General features: G+C 42.1%; 3 protein-coding genes across 5 annotated transcripts in view; 2 read left to right on the top strand and 1 right to left on the bottom strand.

The window, feature by feature from the left end:
- Positions 1-2,183, top strand: part of LOC115168778 (laminin subunit alpha-5) — a 37,818-nt gene extending 35,635 nt beyond the window's left edge. The window contains exon 26 of the mRNA XM_029724336.1: positions 182-2,183. Within this exon, the coding sequence (XP_029580196.1) occupies positions 182-330 (149 nt within the window). The 3' untranslated portion in view covers positions 331-2,183. The remainder of the gene's footprint in view (positions 1-181) is intronic.
- Positions 2,184-2,201: 18 nt separating this feature from the next.
- LOC115168719 (proteasomal ubiquitin receptor ADRM1) lies at positions 2,202-9,724 on the bottom strand. The gene is made up of 10 exons (XM_029724242.1): positions 9,613-9,724; positions 8,074-8,330; positions 7,596-7,712; positions 6,796-6,919; positions 6,520-6,688; positions 6,020-6,162; positions 3,778-3,909; positions 3,323-3,480; positions 2,723-2,825; positions 2,202-2,527 (listed from the first exon to the last, which is right to left on the bottom strand). Exons 2-10 carry the CDS (start codon positions 8,281-8,283, stop codon positions 2,442-2,444), a joined length of 1,242 nt encoding a protein of 413 aa, XP_029580102.1. The 5' UTR covers positions 8,284-8,330; positions 9,613-9,724; the 3' UTR covers positions 2,202-2,441.
- Positions 9,725-11,162: 1,438 nt separating this feature from the next.
- LOC115168718 (dnaJ homolog subfamily C member 5) overlaps positions 11,163-14,368 on the top strand; it is a 32,815-nt gene continuing 29,609 nt past the window's right edge. Inside the window, exon 1 of one of the 3 annotated variants that reach the window (XM_029724240.1) lies at positions 11,163-11,183. The gene's annotated coding sequence lies outside the window, so the exon portion shown is untranslated. Of the gene's footprint in view, positions 11,184-11,324; positions 11,533-11,648; positions 11,754-14,368 lie in introns of those variants that run through there. The other 2 variants (XM_029724238.1, XM_029724241.1) reach the window with 2 other exon arrangements.

Here is a 14,368-nt window from a genome sequence, read left to right as displayed (position 1 = left end):
ATTTTAATAATTAAGGTAATGATACAATGGTTTTAAATCTTAACCTGTGTGTGGGTACCTTGCGGGATACAGAAAAGTGAAATGGAGGCAGTGTTTTTGCCACACATACAAACCCCATTTTAAAATTATCTTTCTGTATTGCAACTCAGCATTTTCTGTGGTCTTCTTCTCTCTCCTCTAGATGGTGTTGATGTGCCGGGCCTCCCCGATGCCCTACCCTCCTTCCATGGTTGTGTTCGGAGAGCAGTCCTGAACCAGCGACCAGCCATGCTTTCTAAACCCCTGTCAGTACACGGAGCTGTGAGCACACAGGGCTGTCCAGCCATGTAGACAGAAGACCCCTTTTAGCCCTGTTACAGCCAGCTAGCTCTGGGTCATGTTCATAAGGACAACATTACAGAAAGTTCAGATATAAATACCTATGTAGAACCAATATCATTGTCTGTCATGTAGAATAGGCCAGTTCTATCTTTTTTTTTACGTTTCACCTCTCCGAATGCACCCCTGAGGGCAAGTTCAATAGGACAATGTTGTGGAGCTTTACAGACAGAAATGTTATGAATAGAGCTGGCGTGATACTGTATTCTACACATCAGAGAGGCATGTCGGTTCTAGATATTGTATTTCTATTTGAACATTCCAACAACTTTGTTAGCCTGTTGAACGCAGCCCTACTCGTCTCCAACTGCTAAAAGGATCAATATAAACACGTAAACGATGTCTACCATACAAATCCCTGGTGGTGGGCGACGTACATTAGTTCATTTAAATGTATTTATTTTTGCCACGTCTTGATTTCCGGTTTGCAAATAACTAAGCTCTAGAGTAAAGCCTGAAATCCAGACCTTTCGTGCCATACGAGGAGTGGAATGATAGCACAAACAGACTGGAACCTGGGCTAGAGTATAAGATGGCCAAATATGTTGTCTTTAGTGTGTTAGTTCTGTAATAGTAATCTACATCTCTCTGGGCTGCTTTCACAGACCTACATTGAGGGGCTTGATTCAATCCGTAGCGCCCGAAGAGCCGCTCTACAGTGCGATATCAATTTAAAGGCAATCTTCCTGCGTTCACAGGAAATGCTGCGTTATGTCAGCTCAATCGGAAAATTACGCTTGAATTTCAAATCGCGCTATAATTTCCGTGATCCGGGTTGAATCGAGTTCTAAACTTAGCTGGACTTATTTTATACAGACCACTGAAAAATCTTATCGTTGTTTGGCCATGGTTAGAAACCACTTTGAATAACTAGTTCTGGAAAGTGCTTAAAAAATATATATATATATATATAAAGAATTCCTTTAGTAGAAAATTGTGGTTTGATCATTGTGGTTTTGCTTTACATACATTGATTCGACTTAGCTTGACCATAGCTCAACAAAAACAACATGTTTTCATGTTGAGAATACTAATGTAGGTCTATGAAAACAGCCCTTAGTAAAAACTGTGGTACATCCCTTCAAGATGGAATACGCATTAGGCAAAACGGCACCTTTTATTATTGGTTTTATGGATGAAACGAAGGCGAGGCGCCGTCGAAACAGTGTGGTACAATCAATCGTAGTAGTAGTATATATTCTTCTGTTCCATCGCGCATGGGAGGGGGTTCATTGTTGGCAGTATATTGAACTTCTGTTGTAATATCCCAAAACGAACATGTCAATTTCACCATCAAGGAGTCCAGCTTTAAATACTATAATCAGTGTTAACCTTGAACCACATCACATGTACTGTATTCCGTAGAAGAATTTCACATTTTATATAGTTGGTATAATGGGGGAAAAAAAATGTATGGATTATATCACAAGTTTAAAAAAAACTTTAAAGCAACTACTGTTTTTAATGTTATTATAAACTGGGTGTTTCGAGCCCTGAATGCTGATTGGCTGACAGCCAGGGTATGACAATTTGTATTGTTCTAATTACGTTGGTTACCGGTTTATAATAACAATAATGCACCTCGGAGGTTTGTGGTATACGACCAATATACTACGGGCTAAGGGATGTATCCAGGCACTCCTCGTTGCGTCGTGTCTAAGAACAGCCTTTTACCCGTGGTATATTGGCCATATACCACATACCCCCCGAGGTGCCTTATTGTTTAAATATCTCACTCAGATAACACAAGCTGATTCCCCCTAAGAAGAATACATTTTTAAATAAAGTCTTATCTGATACAAAAATGGGCATGGGTCAACTTCTTTGTGCTCAATTGTTTGCTTTTAATAAAAAGAGAAAGGCATTGGTAACTTTCATTATTTTACTAATTTATGTTAATGTCATTGCTTTGAATACACAAGCTATTCGATCGTTGGCACATGTATTTTCTGTAAAGATGCATCTGAGAAATGCAGGATATTTGTTTAGGCAACACTCCAGACTAGCGCTGTACTGCAGTAAAGTAACAGAAAACAAAGGACAGTGTCAAGAGATCAGATCTTCTAATCCAGGCTCATGTCCTCATCGTCATCCTTCTTGTCTTTATCCTTGTCAGTCCCTTCCATGGCTTTGGCAAACGCTTCCACATCTAAAACAACAAAGGGGGTTTCAGTGCTTTGCTGAAGGGCACAGCAGTAGGCAGCAGATGGGTATATTGACGCCAACCTCTGGTTACAAGCCTGTCTCTAACTTCAAGGCAACTGCTGCCCCCTGTTTGCCACGTGTGCTTACTGCTTGTGTGAGGATGTGTAAATGATGACGTGTGTGGGGGGGTGGGGGTCACCTCCTTTGTTAGCTGCATCAACAGCCGCTGAGGGCAGACCAAACTGGTTCATGAGAGGTCCGAGCTGTCCTGACGCCAAGGCACTGCTAAACATACTCATCGCCTGGGAGAGGGAGAGAGGGAGAGAGAGACACAGAGTGAAAGAGAGAGAGAGAGAGACACAGAGAGAGAGAGAGAGAGAGACACAGAGAGAGAGAGAGACACAGAGAGAGAGAGAGACACAGAGAGAGAGAGAGACACAGAGAGAGAGAGAGACACAGAGAGAGAGAGAGACACAGAGAGAGAGAGAGACACAGAGAGAGAGAGAGACACAGAGAGAGAGAGAGACACAGAGAGAGAGAGAGACACAGAGAGAGAGAGAGACACAGAGAGAGAGACACAGAGAGAGAGACACAGAGAGAGAGACACAGAGAGAGAGACACAGAGAGAGAGACACAGAGAGAGAGACACAGAGAGACAGAGAGTTCAGTATTTAAGGGAATGTTGAGGAGGTCCTTTGTCAGTCATACTGATCAAATGTTTCTCTATAAACTAGGAGATATACTGTCGTGACTGCATTTAAAAAATATGTACTGCGTTTAAAAAAAAAGAATCCTTTACCTGTTGGAACTGTGGCGAGGTGAGTGTGTTCTGTATCTCTTCTGCACTCTGAGGTAGAGACTCTCCCGAGGGCAGGTAGGGGAGGAGCCTCTGCTGTACCTCCGAGTTAGACAGGATAGGAGCCATGATCTCCGGGGTACACACACTGGCCAGGTCCACTGAGGAGAGGGTCAACACAATGAGAAAATATACACTATTACTTCATAAAGACAACACGGCATAATGCCAGATATGTTACGGTCTACTCATATGAAGGAAATTAACTGTAGTCATGTATTGCCTACACTTTATTATTAAAATAAAGTCCTCCCTATTCAGACATCTAAAAACAAGCTAATTGTTAAAAAGAAAAGTGAAAAACAAAGCCACTTTTTTTTTCACAGCAGGTGTAAATTATCTGTAAAAATGTATACTACTTCTTCCCAATCAATTTCCATTTTCAGTCGTCTGCTTACCGTCACCTCCCTGTACGGCGACGGCAGCCGACATGGCTGGTACGTTCATAGTGGCCAGGATGCTCTGCAGGTCGCTGAGCTGGATGGGCTGGGTGGGGGAACCGATGGCTGCAGGCACTACGGGGGTCTGGGCTGCAACAAATCAACGTTTATTGGTCACAGACAGGACGTGACCTAGGGTGTTCTAAGCCGAAACCTCAGGCACAAACGTCTACAGTGTCGGCAGGTTAACCCTAACAACTGCCCTTTGACACAAACTTTCATCCCCCCCCCCCCCCCGTTTCTACATATTCAATAAACTGTGTGTGTGTGTACACACACACACACACACACACACACACACACACACACACACACACTATATATAATACACACACAAAAGTATGTGGACACCCCTTCAAATTAGTGGATTCGGCTATTTCAGCCACACCCATTGTTGACAGGTGTATTCAATCAAGCACACAGCCATGCAATCTCCATAGACAAACATTGGCAGTAGAATGGCCTTACTGAAGAGCTCAGTGACCTTTAACGTGGCACCGTCATAGGATGCCACCTTTCCAACAAGTCAGTTCGTCAAATTTCTGCCCTGCTAGAGCTGCCCCCGGTCAAAAGTTCTGTTTTTGCAAAGTGGAAACGTTCTAGAGCAACAACGGCTCAGCCGCAAAGTGGTAGGCCACACAAGCTCACAGAACGGGACCGCCGAGTGCTGAAGTGTGTAAAAATCGTCTGTCCTCGGCTGCAACACTCACTACCGAGTTCCAAACTGCCTCTGGAAGCAACGTCAGCACAATAAGTGTTTGTCGGGAGCTTCATGAAATGGTTTCCATGGCAGAGCAGCCTAACAACACCTTTTGCAATGCCTGGAGTGGTGTAAAGCTCGCCGCCATTAGACTCTGGAGCAGTGGAAACACGTTCTCTAGAGTGATGAAACACGCTTGGCAGATGTCAGGAGAACGCTACCTGCCCCAATGCATAGTGCCAACTGTAAAGTTTGGTGGAGGAGGAATAATGGTCTGGGGCTGTTTTTCATGGTTCGGGCCCCTTAGTTCCAGTGAAGGGAAATCTTAACGCTACAGCATACAATGACATTCTAGATGATTCTGTGCTTCCAACTTTGTGATAACAGTTTGGGGAAGGCCCTTTCCTGTTTCAGCATAACAATGCCCCCATTAACAAAGCGAAGTCCATACAGAAATGGTCCGTCTAGATCGGTGTGGAAGAACTTGACTGGCCTGCACAGAGCCCTGACCTCAACCCCATCAAACACCTTTGGTATGAATTGGAATGCCGACTGCCCAACATCAGTGCCCAACATCACTAATGCTATTGTGGCTGAATGGAAGCAAGTCCCCGCAGCAATGTTCCAACATCTAGTGGAAAGCCTTCCCAGAAGAGTGGAGGCTGTTATAGCAGCAATGTTCCAACATCTAGTGGAAAGACTTCCCAGAAGAGTGGAGGGCTGTTATAGCAGCAATGTTCCAACATCTAGTGGAAAGCCTTCCCAGAAGAATGGAGGCTGTTATAGCAGCAATGTTCCAACATCTAGTGGAAAGCCTTCCCAGAAGAGTGGAGGCTGTTAGAGAAGCAATGTTCCAACATCTAGTGGAAAGCCTTCCCAGAAGAGTGGAGGCTGTTATAACAGCAATGTTCCAACATCTAGTGGAAAGACTTCCCAGAAGAGTGGAGGCTGTTAGAGCAGCAATGTTCCAACATCTAGTGGAAAGCCTTCCCAGAAGAGTGGAGGCTGTTATAGCAGCAATGTTCCAACATCTAGTGGAAAGCCTTCCCAGAAGAGTGGAGGGCTGTTATAGCAGCAATGTTCCAACATCTAGTGGAAAGCCTTCCCAGAAGAGTGGAGGCTGTTATAGCAGCAATGTTCCAACATCTAGTGGAAAGACTTCCCAGAAGAGTGGAGGCTGTTATAGCAGCAATGTTCCAACATCTAGTGGAAAGACTTCCCAGAAGAGTGGAGGGCTGTTATAGCAGCAATGTTCCAACATCTAGTGGAAAGACTTCCCAGTAGAGTGGAGGCTGTTATAGCAGCAAAAGGGGGGACCAACTCCATATTAACGCCCATGATTTTGGAATGAGATGTTGGACGAGCAGGTGTCCGCATACCTTTGGTTCATGTAGTGTGTGTAAATATATATTTACACAATAAAATATAAAAGTAGTGGTAATGGTAATACCAGTAAACCAGTGTAATACTAATAGACAGAAGATATGGTAATAACAGTACCAGCAGGAGTGGTGGGGGTGACAGTGGGGGAGGCAGCGGAGGTGGCAGCGGGGGTAACCGGAGTGGTGGGGGCCACGGTCGAACTGATCCTGGTGGCGGCGGAACCGGAAGATGGGGTGACGGCCGCAGACTGACTACGGGAGCTGTGGCGGGGAGGGAAGAGCGGAGGAATTATAAATGATTGTTATGATGCTGTAAATCGTAGCATAGCTTGTATCCATGTAAATAGTCTACGCAAAAAACAATATATATATATATATATATATATATATATATATATATATAGTACAAAATTCTAATAACTTAACAGTCTATACAGAAAGGACATTTGGTACACAGTACATGAAACTGTCAAACCAATCTGAGGAGAAAAACCCACCAATTAGCTAATATAACATGCTATTTAACAGATGATTTAATCCAAAACGACTTACAGTCAATGTGTGTATACATTTCACGCCCGGGTAGCCTCTGGGAATCCCCCTGCTAGGGCCCCTTACCTGGAGGATGAGGAGCTGGTAGCAGGGCCTCCACTGCCTAACAGACTGGCCAGACCTGGTCCTGCTAGGGCCCCTAGACCACCAAGTCCTCCCAGACCAGTTGGTCCAATCAACTGCATCAGCTGTGTATGGCTCATGTTACCCAGGAGGCTTTGCAGGCCACCCTCACCTGGGAGGAGGCGGGGGGGGGAGAAAAAATAAATACAAATCTGAACTTAGAGACGAAACAATTCAAATAAATTGTTATGAATGTTGAGCGGTCTGTGTGTGTCCTACCTCCTAGAGCAGACAGCTCATGGCTGCTACTACCTCCACTGCCCAGTGCTCCAGGCATGGGAGGGTTGTTCAGGTACTCATTCACCTTACGGCAATACTCCTCATCTTTGTCTGATTTAGGCTCCTGGTCAATCACAGGAATCAATAACATTAAGAGATCGATATCAAAAGTATTGGCTCTTGGTGACAAGAGAAATGAATAACATCATAATGAAGGAATAAATGTGAAGTAAAAAAATAAAAAGTGTTTTATATCATATTTTAAAAAACAGCTGATGAATCTAACACTGTAAAAGTGTGAAAACATATGATCGGTGTTATTTCCTGATAGTTGAAAATACAAATCAACACTGGACCTTTTAAAATCAACAGGTTTGCATGGGCGGCAGTTTTTGCTTTCCATGGTGACATCACCATACGTAAAAAAAATAAAATAAATTAAATTGGTTAACAGACCAATAACAAAGAGAGTTCCAAATCTCTCTACCAATAACAGCTAAGTTTCAGTTCTTGCTTGAGAAATAGTTATTTGGCTCATTTTTTATATTTGTTTTGCAAATTTGAATGGAAACCTATTACAGTAAGATATGGAATTGTTCCCCACAATACATTGAATATGGATATTAAAAAAAAACAGCTGCTTTGGGCCTTTAAGAAAAGGTCTTCCAAAATCCTATTATTTCCTTGACTGGTCTCAGACCCATTTATGCCGTCTTGCCAAACTCCTATGGTCATTGTCACACATTTGGCAAGACTCGTGTTATGCTAAATGTAATGTGTAATGTTAATTCAACCCTCACCTGCATCCAGAAGAACAGCCTCTTGGATCCAGCCTTGAACTTAAGCACAAACACGCGTCCAGTAGTACACTGGCTCACCTTCTTGAACTCACAGTCATCAGGGAAGATGATCAGGTCCTGGAAACAACAAAACAAGGATATTATAAAACTTACCGGAAACCATCGCAGTTTTTTTTTTATTGGGTTAATCTTGTATAAAGTCGTTAGATATTCTTCGGTTTATATACTGTTTTGCTACAATAGACATCATAGCCTGATATAAGATCTGTTCGTGCAGTTTCACAAACTCCATTGCTGCCATCTTTGGCAAACCAAAAATTGGGACCAGGCTAGAGACACTACGCCATCTGATTCAATTTGATTCGATTCAACTTGATCTGATTCGATTCAACTTGATCTGATTCGATTCAACTTGATCTGATTCGATTCATCTTGATCTGATTCGATTCATCTTGATCTGATTCAACAATCCACTCACATCATCAACGTTTCCAGACCCCCGGTCCTTCCAGCAGAAGTGGATGAGGGAGTCGTCTGTCTGTTGGACGTACACACTGCCTTTACGTTTGTCCGGTGTCACAGTGCTACCCTTCATGGTCATCTTACCGGCACGAAACTCCACCAGGTATTTACTGGACGAGCCCCGGGAGCCTGACACCAGGCTGGGGAATAGGGCACCTGAAGACATGTTGATCCTCGGGTTGTTGACAGACACGTAGGATGGTTAGTTTACTTCTGAAGTAGGAGGAGACAAGGGAGAGAAATAAATTCTTCCCTGACCTAGTAGACAGTTGCACAAGCATGCTTAAAAATGACTATTAACGACATAGTATTGTAAAGAAGCCAGATGTTGAGGTCTTGGGCTGGCATGGTTACACGTGGTCTGTAGTTGCGAGGCCGATTGGATGTACCTACCAAATTCTCTAAAATGACGTTGGAGGCTGGTTATAGCAGAGAATTTAACTGTAATAATTCTCTGGCAGCAACTCTGGTGGACATTCCTGTAGTCAGCATGCTGATTGCACACTCCCTCAAATCTTGAGACATCTGTGACATTGTGTTGTGACACAAAACTGCTAAATTTGAGCGTGGCCTTTTAATGTCCCCAGCACAAGGTGCACCTGTGTAATTATCATGCCGTTTAATCAGCTTCTTGATATGCCACACCAGCATCGCAGTGCTAGAGGCGTCACTACAGACCCGGGTTCGATCCCGGGCTGTATCACAACCGGCCGTGATTGAGAATCCCATAGGGCAGCGCACAATTGGCCCAGCGTCATCCGGGTTATTGGGGGGGGGGGGGGGGATTTGGCCAGGGTAGGCCTTCATTGTCAAATTAGAATTTGTTCCTAACTGACTTGCCTAGTTAAATAAAATATTAAATAAAGAAAAATCTAACCTGTCAAGTGGATGGATTATCTTGGCAACGGAGAAATGCTCACTAACAGGGATGTAAACAACTTTGTGCGCAAAATCTGAGAGGAAAAACTCCGTCCGTATGGAACATTTCAGGGATCTTTTATTTCAACTCATGAAACCAACACTTTACATGTTACGTTTTTTTTTTTACATTTTTGTTCAGTGTAGCTAGCTAGAAAATATTTGTTTGGACAATTCAACTGCAGTTTCAAGACGAGACAAACCAACCAAAATATGTTGTTTAGCTAACTATCAACAAGAAATGTATAGGATGGAAACATACAATCTGAAAAACATTTAGCTTCCAGGCAAATTAGCTAACGTTTCCTTTTAAAATGATAGCATTAGCTAGCTATATATATATATATATAAATAAAAGACTGTCTGGCTGTGTCATGATACTTGCTCGCTAGTTAGCATAAGCTAAGTAGCTAGCTAACGTTAGCTCATGACAAGGCTAAAACTCAAATCTGAGGACGGGACTAGTTTTTCAAAACCGTAATTCTCAAGAAAAACCCATACCGATGTTCTCTGAAATTTAACGGAATAATTCATCTTTCTACATTTCGTATTTATATATATTTTTTTATTGAATTACCTGAAGTTTAGCTGGCAACAAAAGTTATTTCTTGTATCAGACTTCCTCGTTGTTCTTCTTCGTGGGGGTTTGTGAACTGTTTGCTTCTTCTATGGTGACTCTTTCGCAATTCCACCAGTAGAAAACATGAACAGCGCCACCCACAAGAAATGGCAAGCACATTGGCCTCTGCATTTCCTGTGTGTTTTTATTTTATTTTCCTGGATCTCAAACCCAAAGATATACTGCTCAATTTTAAATGTGTGTTGTCCTGTGAGATTTTGTAAACAGAGATTAAAAGGCTTCCAAATACTATATATATAAAAAAAAGTGTATAATGGAAAGTCATACATGACTTAACCATTACAAATAAAGTTTATTACAACGAATGCCCCTTGCTTAGATAGGTTTTGATGCTTTGTCCTCGTTTGCTACACTAGTGTCAAATGTGGGTCTCGAGGCCACCAAAGATGCGTGACAATAGAACTCTAGGATGGTCATAGTTCTATTTAATTCTACATGTGCATGCCTCTCTGATGGCCTCACAAGCGCCATCCCACTTCTGACACCAATGTCTCATATGCACGGCAACTGGGAAGTAGTCCTCCATAGGAATGAATGGAATTCTACAGTATTGCAATTACATTTTTCAAGGACAAAATTACATGTATTTATGTATTTATGTAATTGGGACAGTAACAGTAAAACTTTCAAAAAATTATACTTTAAGGAAAAAGGTTGTATATATTTGTTCATGTTTTATTTGTATGTTTAGCGCACATAATATTTCTTATACAAGCATTTTGCTACACCTGCAATAACATCTGCTAAATATGTTAATGTGACCAACAACATTTTAGTTGATTTAAAAGTATGCATTAAGGTGTCTGGAATAGAATAAACATGTAAAAAAAAAAAAGACATTAATAAATGCATTTCAATAACATCAAAATTAATTTTCACAACGGCGGAGGAGTGCCAAGATGGAGGCTTCATAACAGCGCCTCCTGTTAGTCATCTAGTATATATATAAATCAGTGTTAGGTAAACTAGTAACAAGCCTACCTAGGTAAGGCTTGTTACAAAACAATGCCATGTTAGACCTTTCAATACAAGTTCCAAAATCTGATCCAGGAACGGGTTCATGTATTTCTCCATCAAAGACTAGTTTTTGGGAATGTTGAAGGATAGCTCAGAGATGTTTTAAAAAGCTATTGTAAAGTGGGCTTTGGGAAAGGGGAAAACACACCTCCATTTTTCAAGATTACATCACTCAGGACGGCTTTACGGAAGAACACAAAGGACATATGAAAAACAAAATCCCTCGTTTTGTCGAGATCAAAAAAAAGAAAAAAGAATTGTGTGATCTCGATTGTTATGTCGTGATCACAATACAATTATTTTGTGATCGACAAAACGAGGGAATATTTAGATGTTTATTATTAATATGACTTCTGAGTGAATTCCCTCATACTTTTCCAACACCCCGGAGGGGGGGCGTTCAGTTCAAATGAACCTGTGCTACGTTGCGGAAAGATTTATACCGATTACACGTTTCCCCAAAAACGTTATTCCATGATGTTCTTGAACAGGTGTGTATTCATTATGCCAATTCTGTTGCAAAAAAAAAATATATATATCTTTAAACGGAAACAAACGGAACGAAGCAAAACCCCTCCGTGTTTTAATTGAATAGTACAACACTGTTTCGTCCCGTTATCTGTTTTCGTAATGAACGCAGCCCCGGGACGTGGGAGGGATTGACAGCCAGCCAGGACCGCTTCTAGTTTAGCTAGTTTACTACCTGCTTTTTATTTGATTTTCATGTATTATTAGGGTGTTCAACCAAGGAAGCTAACGTGAACTTGTTGTTTTGGTATACGAACAGCATAGATAACCTTTCAACAACAACAAACACATATCGAAACAAGTAGCTGAACGGTAAGAAGTGTATTTGATGAGTATATGTCTATGCTAGCTATGCTTCTCCACCGTCCTTGGATTAGCGAGTTAATAACGTTAGCTAGCATGTTGTCACCGCTAACTAGCAACCGCTAAGCTAACAGCTAACATGGACGCTGTGTTTTCTTTTCATACGGTAGCAAGAGATTATCCGCTTTACCGTTTTGTCTTCCCGATGTTTATTTTCTAGACAGCGACTGGTAGGTTGGTTTTTATAAAACCCAGGCCATGATGAATTGGCTAACGTTAACTGGCTAGTAAGTTTTGAAGCTATATTTTAAGCTAACCATTTTAACTAGCTAATTTTAAACATCTAAAATGTTGATATTCAGCTAACGTTTAACTAGCTAACATGGACCTTTTGGCGAGTTGAGTAAATGTGGATTTGCTGTAAAATGTGACCGGTGATTTGTTTTATATCTTAACTACCTAGCAAGCTAACGTTTTTAGTTGTTGTCGATGTTTATCACAACAAATGTTTTTATGTACTTAACTCATGTCAAGGTCCCCCCCATGACCAAAGATTCGTTATGTTCTTTAACCAGATAGCTAAGTAAATCAGATCTAGATTTGATTTAGTTAAGACTTGCTTTGGACCCTTTTACATGAATCTAGTTCTTGTTAGCTAGTTGGCTATTTAACTGATCAGCTGATGCCAGTATTGGCCATTATATAATGTCATACCTTGGCCATTTTAAAAGAACAGAGCAGCTCAAACTCATTATATATTGTGTTTAGTGAGGCCAACCAACTCATACATACAGTAAATCTGTGGGCCAAACGAGCCCTGATTCCACAACACGAACTACAAAGTATCTGGTCACTATAATGGAAATAAGCTACTTGTCATACAGACTGGATGCATGATTTAGTGATGTGGACAGCAACACATAGCATGGATATGCCTATAACTTCTTTCCAAAACCTACTCACATTTATCATCGTCCGCACATTCTTTTTTTTTAAAGGGATTTGTTTCATTATGTTGTCATCAACAAGACAGGTATCACTGACTCTGACAATGGCTGACTAGTGACTATAGAGGATATCATAAATCAAATGTATGGTTCATTATTAGGCATGTCACACATCAACGAGCAGAATCCTGCATCCCAAGTGGCGCAGCGTTTAAAAGCTATCACTACAGACTCTGGTTCGATTCCAGGCTCTATCACAACCGGACGTGATCGGGAGTCCCATAGGGCGGCGCACAATTGGCCCAGCGTCGTCCGGGTTTGGTTTTGGCCGGGGTAGGCCGTCATTGTAAATAAGAATTTGTTCTCAACTGACTTGCCTAGTTAAATAAAAATATGGCCAACCTTCATTTGAGCTCATTTGAGGGTGTGGATAAGCGGCCTAGCTAGCAACCTAGCTAGTGTCAACAAGTTCATTGTGTGTGTGTGTGTGTGTGTGTGTGTGTGTAGGCCTAAAACTTGTGCTATTGACAGTCTTATTGCTTCAGGTAAGCTGTGGGTGGAGCTGACCATTTACTTACAGTATTTGTTTGAATGTTGTTGACCCAGAAAAATGACTCCCTCAGTTAGGTAACTCAAAGATCATATGTTTGTGGTGGTTACCAGTGATGTAGTGGTAGTAACAGTGGTGGGTAAAGTCTGATTGCCGGGTCGTGGTGGAAAAAAAAAAGTAACGCTTTTTATGGGTGGGGGGGACAAACTGTCCCAGAGGGAGGGAGGGAGGTGGGGAAACTGTGTTTACTTGCGTTTACCTCCATTACTGGATCGTTTCTATCCATGGCACCAGAGAGGATTGGCCTACTTCTCCTTTCAGTCATGTTGAGAGCAGTTTAACTAGTTGATCCTCGTGTCTTGTGATCTCTGTCCCAATACATTGTTCAACTTTCACTTCCATTGTCCCTGCTCTCGCACACACGCTCACGCTCACACTCCTCTCGCCGAATGACATTCTTCCCAAAGCTGCTGCTTCCACATGTGGAAAGGGGCCCACAATGGGGTTTGTAAATCAGCACTGTACACTATCAACACAATGCACAGTAAGCATCCCATCGAGGAAAATAATGTGGCTCTGTCCCAAATGGTACCCTATTCCCTATATAGTGCACTACTTTTGACCTGGGCCCTATGGGTAGTGCACAATCTAGGGAAAAGGGTGCATTTTGGTTGGCCGCTACCCATTAGTTAATTAATTGGATGCTTTTGCTTCAGAGGTCTATTCCAAAATGTTAAATTGTAGAGCTGAGCTAAGCAGGGTGTGTGTGCGTGTGCGTGTGCGTGTGCGTGTGCGTGTGCGTGTGCGTGTGCGTGTGTGTGTGTGTGTGTGTGTGTGTGTGTGTGTGTGCGCGTGCGCGCGTGCAGAGGTTTCAGCAGCTGTGTTTACCTCGGAGCTTGTACCTCCTGTATCATATAACTTTGCTAACATTGATTGTACACATGGAGGAAGGCCTTGTTGGTGGTGGTGGGACAGCTGATAGGACTGAAAGGGAAACCCATTAATCTACTCACCATTCAGGCCAGAGCACAGTACGGCACGCTAGCTGCCTTGCAGTCTGTTTACCCCATTCCCTATATACTGCACTACTATTGACCAGGATCCACAGGGGGAATAGGTTGATTTAATACGATTTCACGCGTATAGCCTCTGTGCTGCTGCTCAGCATACAGTGTATAGTAAATGTAACATAAAATTTCCAAGATTTGACTGAGTTACAGTTTATAAGGAAATCAGTCAATTTAAATATTTATTAGGCCCTAATCTATGGATTTCACATGACTGGGAATGCAGATATGCATCTGTTGATCACAGATACATTTAAAAAAAGGTAGGGGCGTGGATCAGA

Source organism: Salmo trutta, chromosome 30 (genome assembly GCF_901001165.1).
Source record: "Salmo trutta chromosome 30, fSalTru1.1, whole genome shotgun sequence".
Lineage (NCBI taxonomy): Eukaryota > Metazoa > Chordata > Actinopteri > Salmoniformes > Salmonidae > Salmo > Salmo trutta.
The sequence above is the reverse complement of the archived record's forward strand: the minus strand, read 5'-3'. Positions and strand labels throughout refer to the sequence as shown.

Coding starts and splice junctions, on each gene's coding strand:
- LOC115168719 (XM_029724242.1), bottom strand. CDS start 8,283: ATGTCTTCAGGTGCCCTATTCCCCAGCCTGGTGTCAGGCTCCCGGGGC. Junction 3,910..6,019: donor CACCCCCACCACTCCTGCTG/GTACTGTTATTA, acceptor GATTTGTTGCAG/CCCAGACCCCCGTAGTGCCT. Junction 2,528..2,722: donor TGATGCAGCTAACAAAGGAG/GTGACCCCCACC, acceptor TTGTTGTTTTAG/ATGTGGAAGCGTTTGCCAAA.